This window comes from Octopus sinensis, unplaced genomic scaffold (assembly GCF_006345805.1).
Source record: "Octopus sinensis unplaced genomic scaffold, ASM634580v1 Contig18956, whole genome shotgun sequence".
In the NCBI taxonomy this organism is placed as follows: Eukaryota; Metazoa; Mollusca; class Cephalopoda; order Octopoda; family Octopodidae; genus Octopus; species Octopus sinensis.
Window position 1 is genome coordinate 70,756 of NW_021836132.1, and position 6,500 is coordinate 77,255.

Below are 6,500 nucleotides of genomic sequence, written 5' to 3' on the forward strand. Positions count from 1 at the left end.
ACAATTCATTGATTACATAATGGTTCATTTGATTACAAAAATAGCACCGTTTTATCTTGCTGCGGGAAATGGGAGCAGCTCATTCAAACAATTCGAATACTGGTTTAGTTTCCCAAAAAGTTAATTTTCTTACTCCTGCTCTTTGTGGTGTATGTACCAATGCAATTTTATATATTTTGTACTAGTATCTTTACATTGTTTAATATGAATTTTTGTTTCTTGTTTTTGTGACCTCATGTCTCGCAAAAAATTGAGGCGACCTTGATATTTCTGAACTGAATTAACTGCAATACGTTTATTTAAATGGCACTTTGAAATTGTCGACCAAATTCTGAAAAAGATTCGGGCTTGTGATGTATAATATAGAAGGGCAAGTACCTTGTAAATAAGAAAGTAATCAATACTCTACATCACATACATTCAAAAAACCTATAAATTTAAGAAACTTCTGTTCTATTTCAAAAACAAAAAAGTTTTCTATCACTTAAGATCGACCGATTTCCCCATTTAAAGAGAAGTGGATAAGCAGTCGCTTACAAAACTTTATTTGTTTTTGGCTAGATTTTGCATTATGAAAAGTTTCATTGGTAATGTAAATCAAAGAAGAATGGGGATTCACTTTTAAAACATATCGTACCAGACAGACTTGATGTCTTAGGACGTCAAACGGTGACAAGTTTAATTCCACGAATACTGCCGTACTCAACAATCTTAAACATACTCTTCACCCAACAGGAACAAAAAACGTACGACACTGTTTGTTCCCAGGCGGTCACCCAGCCAAGTACTAGAACAGCCTGTAATCGCTTAACTGCCGTGTTCGGATGGGAACGGGTATTTACGACTAAGTATGATCGTACAATTTTTAAAATTGTGACATTTTTGGAAATAGATAATTCATTTTCCATATCTTCTATATTCAATATTGTATATTGGCTGGTGTTTACTTTTCTACTTAATAGTAGATTTTATTTTGATCAATAAATATTTTCGGAGGACTTGAAGTAATCGTAAAAAGCTGTCCGTCATTGGTTAAAGTAAATACAGTCAACCCTCTCTATAATGAACAAAATGTCCACGTCAAAACATCATGTTCACTATTGTCTATAGTGAACAAAAGGAATCAAAATAACAATAAACAATATTAAAGTATGTGACAGTCCGAATAAAATACACGCCGAATAATCTACACTTGTCACAAATGGCTGAAAAAATTAGAAATCTAAAAATTAGTATGAAAAAAATCAATAATTGATTATTTATTTTAGTAGAATCACATTATTATTTTTTATTTAAAAAAGCGTGAAACATGCGTGTAGTGAGATTATTTAAGGAAACACTGGACAAAATCAAAGAAATGAAAGACTCCAACTTTGATACATCGTCAATCGAGCGGCATGAGCGATACAGGCTCACAAAATTGGGAAAGAATTTCCATTTTGAAAATGGAAAAACATATTTTCGAAAAAATGGGCTTAAATTGCGTTTTTTCTGTGAAGATGAAATCGAATTAAAGCTTAAGTGCGTTGAGGTCCAACTTAATAAATAAAATTTAGGCGGAACATAACTATAACCACTTTGGGAGAGACCGGCTTTTTTCGAAATTAAGAAATCTCTATTATGGATTGAATAGAGAAGAAATCTCTAAGGTGATTTCGAATTGTGCTTTCTGTCAGGTAATAACTCCTTTTAGTAAATATTCTTAGTCGAAAAAATTATTGTCTACGAAGCCTCCGATTACGCCAATCATTGCAAGGAGATGTAGGGACAGATACATTGCGGATTTAATTGACCTCAGAAGATATTCGGCGTTGAATGATGGCTTTAGCTGGGTATGAATTTAATGTTAATAAATAGATTTTGGTAATTGTGGATTCTTTTAGAAAACTTAATTAGGCACGAGAAAGTGCATTAGAAAACTTAATTATTGCTGGCGAAAAAATGATTGAAAAAAGAAAATGGAGATACGACGAAGAAAATATCAATGTCGGAACGACTGTGCTTTTAAGGTCTCAAGCGTCAAATTAATTTTTAGACAGGACAACGATGCCAATGTTCGGCAGTATCCGCTGTACGATGGACTTGATGTTAATAAGTATATTGTTGTCGAGCGAAGAAATGATCTCTATGTTATCGAAAAGGAGGACGGTGAGCGGTTACACGGAATTCATATTTCTCGATTAGCTAAAATTGATTAATTTTCATAAATCCATAATAAAAATAATTTTTTATTTAAATTAACGATAAATTTTATATGAAAATTTTATTAGGATAACCTAAAATGGAATAACAATATTCAAACGTTTAAGTTAACTGCGTAAATTGAGTGTGGTTGGTTTTGTTTATATAAATTAGTAAAAAAGGTTAATGAATTTTACATTAAAAATCATATTTTTAATAATAATTAAACATTTTGTTGTGTAAATTTTTAATTTCAGTAAAATTAAAGAATGTAATTATTCGGCGTGTATTTTATTCGTACTGTGACAAAGTATAATTACAAAGATTATTTAGAGATTTTAATCATGTAATCGGTGATTTTTTGAGAATTATTAGTTTGATAATTTCTTAAAATTTTTCGTATTTCGTATACTTTTCCTCTTTGTTCATAATCATTCTCAAGAAACCATAATTCAAGCGCCTTCGCATATTCACTAGCTTCATATTCACTAGCCATATGTCATCCATGCTTTTTTATTTGATTTGTATTCCACTTGTAAATTATTAATTAAATTTCTTCTTCCTTTAAAGCAGCGTGGATTTTTGGCTTTTCCAATAACAAATGGGTCAAGTTTTTCTCCCATCATACTAACGCAAAACATAACAGTTACTCTTTCTTTTATCGGTTTTTTAGACAAATTTTTGTCCGAGTCAACAGCTAATGTTCTCTTCGACAAAAATTTAAAAAACAATCCAGTTTCGTCCAAATTAAAAATATTTTTTGAACAATATTGTTCTAATTTTCTATTGAGGCTTTCTGTAAAATTTTCAATCACAGAGGTTTCAACAAATTGATTTTCCCCACATAAAGCACGGGAAGCAATGCAATATCGATTTTTAAATTTCTCAAGCCATCCATTTGATGCTTGAAATCCTTGAATATTACAAACTTTCGCCATTTTTAGAGACATGGACTTCAAAAGATATTCATTGATTGTAAATCCAAATGATCGTTTTTTAACGAACCATTCAAATAAATCTCTGTCGAATGGTTGAGACTTGGGCAATTAAATTTTCTTCTTTTTTTGGTCATCTTGAACATTAAGTATTCCTTCAGAATTTTTCAAAATTTTGTTTATGCAGCCCAGAGAAACATTGAAATAAAGGGATAAATCGCGCTGTGTGTAATGTCTATTTTTATGATAAAATTCGATTATTTCCTTCTTTTGAAAAAATGACAGGCGTTTTCGATTTTCCACCATGCTAACAACTGTAGAACGTGTAGTTTATTCATTTTAAAGAATTTTAAATATATATGTAAAAAATATTAAATTTAATATTTTTATGTTCACAAAAATTTGACGTTCACTATTCTTTAATAGTGAACAAAAAAATATTTAAATAAATGATATTATACATTTTTAAACGTGGTATTCATTTTATAATAAATATATTAATGAGAATTACTAATATTTGTTATTGTAGATTGCATTAATATGGCCTGTTCACTATAGAGAGGGTTCACTATAGAGAGGGTTGACTGTATATGTGGAAGAACATTGGAAGAACTTACTAGACTTGTATACGACTGATTCTATTTCCAAGCTCTGTTTAAACAACTTTTCGCCAATATTTTCCATAATGAAGAGTTTTCATTAGTAATGTAAATCAGGTAAGATAAGCGATCCACTTTTAACAACAACAAACGCACATGCCTTCTTAGAACAGGGAACGCTGACACGTTTAACTACTCTACCATCCTAAACACACTCTTCACCCAACAGGCACCAAAAATTGTACGACACTGTTTGTTACCAAACGGTCACCCAGCCAAGCTCTAGAAGTCGCTTAACTGCCGTATTCGGATGGGACACCTCCACTCCTCTAGTCACTATAGACAGAGTATCCCTGTAAGACTACTAACGGGACTGGCCGTATAAATAAAAAGACACAAATTAATAAATCAATTTAATTATTTTTTTTGCCTTTATTGGCAACAATAAACTCATCATAATGATCTCTCCTTTTACGTTCAAATTCCGACAATGTCCGTTTTGGTTCCTCAAGTTTGACTGCACTCTCCTGACTACAAACAGGGGAGGTTACAGTCTCCCACACTGCGCCTGCAAAGTCGGGTTGTTCTTCTGAGGTCGGGACTGTGCTTGGTTCGAAGGGAGTCTTTGGTTCGTCTATTTTCATATGTCCGTAGTCCTTGTCGATTGGGTGGAGAGTCGCCAAAACATTCATTTCATCAAAAGTTTGAGTTTTACAAGATTTATTTACTGAAGGATTCTTTTTTAGAATACCACGAGGATTTTTTTGCTCTGACATTAAATGTCCCACCAGAATAATAATTTAAATAATTTTATTAATATTAGTTGATTACCGATTTAATTAAATTAATTATTTATCCACATAACGATCGATGTCAAAAGTGTATTCATCTGGTGGGTCGCCAACAAATAGGTCATCCATCAACAAAGGATCTATAAATATTCAATATAATATAACTTTCAATATAATTATATTTAGAAAAATCCACAATTCCTGCACTTTTTAAAATTTCTTCATCTATGCAAAAATTCCCGCTAAAATCCCTGCTATTTTTCTTCAAAACTTCAAAGGCGGCATCTGCCATTATCTCCGGACTCCGACAAAAGTTTTTCGCCTCGATTTTCCCGCCACAAACCATATCAATTGCCGCGGTTTTTATTGTAGTTTTGGGCCACAGTGCATTGAAGGCCACTCCTCTGCTCTTGTAGTCCTTGGCCAGTCCGGTGATCAGACCTGACATTGCCGCCTTGGTCACAGTGTAAGCTGAGTGAGTCCGATACCAGTTATGATGAAGGGGCAGAGGGGGACTCAGATTGATAACATGAGGATTAGAAGATTTTAATAAATATTTAATACAATGTTTTATACTATATTTAAATTATATTTCATTTTGGTTTATATAATTTATAATAAATATTTAAATTACCAAAGTAGTGTGCCGCGTATGTTGATGTTGAGCATTAGGTCTAGTTTCTTAGTTTCCAGGTCTTCAAGTGAGGACAAAGTGATGGCACTGGCATTGTTAATAAGCACATCAATCCCTCCAAAAGTATCCACTGTTTTTTCCACAGCTTGTTCGATCTATTCCAATTTTTGTATAAAATCCACAAACAGCATTTTCGTTGCGAATATCCAGTTCACATGCCAGTCCTCTCCCTCCAGCATTACTTACTATTATATATGTGGGTATATATTAGTTACTTTCATTTACTGTGGAGTATATAGTGCCTGGTAGGACTGGGTGTGGATTGACGGTTTTTGACCCAATTGAGACATTTGCCCCGTTTTTTGCTAGTTTTAGTGCAATTGCTTTGCCTATTCCACGACTTGCCCCTGTTATTAAGATTGTCTTGCCCACTAGAGACCTATTATTAGGAATTAGTGCAACCCAACATCAATAGCAACAAATTATTTCAAATATTTATAATTTATTTGTTTGAAAAAAATCAGTTAATTTCAATTTTTATATTTTTTAAATCTTTGAAACTAAATTATTATATTTTTGGGGTGTATCAAAAGATGTTTTTTGCATGATATTATTCATCATTTTTTTGATATGTTTTTTTTGTTTTTTGTGTCAATTTCATTATAAAATTTTCGACTTTTGACTAGATTTTTGTTTTTAAATATTACTTAGTTATTATTTCATCCAGTATTTCCTACCTGCAATTTTATCTTGGGCTAATTCTATTATTTTTTCCTCAATTTCCTTCCAACAATTAATTTCTCTTATTTATTTAATTTCCATCTACGGGTTTTTAACAACTAACATAATCTGTATCATAGCTATTGAATACCGTTTTTTAAATTTATTGAGCTTAGTAAATTTATCTGTTATATTCTAATACAGTGAATACTTCTAAATTCGCCATTTTTGGTCCGTCATTTTATGCGGCGAATTTGAGAAATGGCGAATTTCAGAATATAATCAATAATTTTTGAATGTGAGTAGAACTGCTTAATAATTCGAAAATAGCCAAAATTGACGTAATTGAAAAAATTAATTTTATTTTAACAAAGAATTATGCATTTTTATCAAAGTAATATTCCAGTCCCGTTTGTTTATATTTTGATTCTTTTCCTCGAATCTTCGAATTGAAGTATTTAGACGCACATCTTCTTCGTTTTCAACAATTTCGATTAGTGACTTCGCAATTTCTTTTAATTTTATACCAATCTTATTTCTAGTGAGATGAAATATTGTTTGTTCATTTGAAGGAAAATTTGTATTTGCAGATTGTTCTTTAGGATCTTCATTATCGAAATTACTTTCCTTGTTAATTGCA

At 31.6% G+C, this 6,500-nt stretch overlaps 1 protein-coding gene, 1 long non-coding RNA gene and 1 other non-coding gene across 3 annotated transcripts; all 3 read right to left on the minus strand.

The window, feature by feature from the left end:
- Positions 1–743: 743 nt before the first annotated feature.
- Positions 744–862, minus strand: LOC115231912. Its single transcript, XR_003883560.1, has one exon. It is a non-coding gene; the product is annotated as a 5S ribosomal RNA (ribosomal RNA).
- Positions 863–4,128: 3,266 nt separating this feature from the next.
- LOC115231903 (protein phosphatase inhibitor 2-like) lies at positions 4,129–4,491 on the minus strand. Its single transcript, XM_029801799.1, has one exon. The coding sequence runs from the start codon at positions 4,489–4,491 to the stop codon at positions 4,129–4,131; it is 363 nt and encodes a 120-aa protein (XP_029657659.1).
- A 186-nt stretch (positions 4,492–4,677) lies between these two features.
- On the minus strand, positions 4,678–5,569 carry LOC115231897. The gene is made up of 4 exons (XR_003883557.2): positions 5,416–5,569; positions 5,327–5,385; positions 5,141–5,295; positions 4,678–5,081 (listed from the first exon to the last, which is right to left on the minus strand). It is a non-coding gene; the product is annotated as an uncharacterized LOC115231897 (long non-coding RNA).
- Between the last annotated feature and the right edge of the window lie 931 nt (positions 5,570–6,500).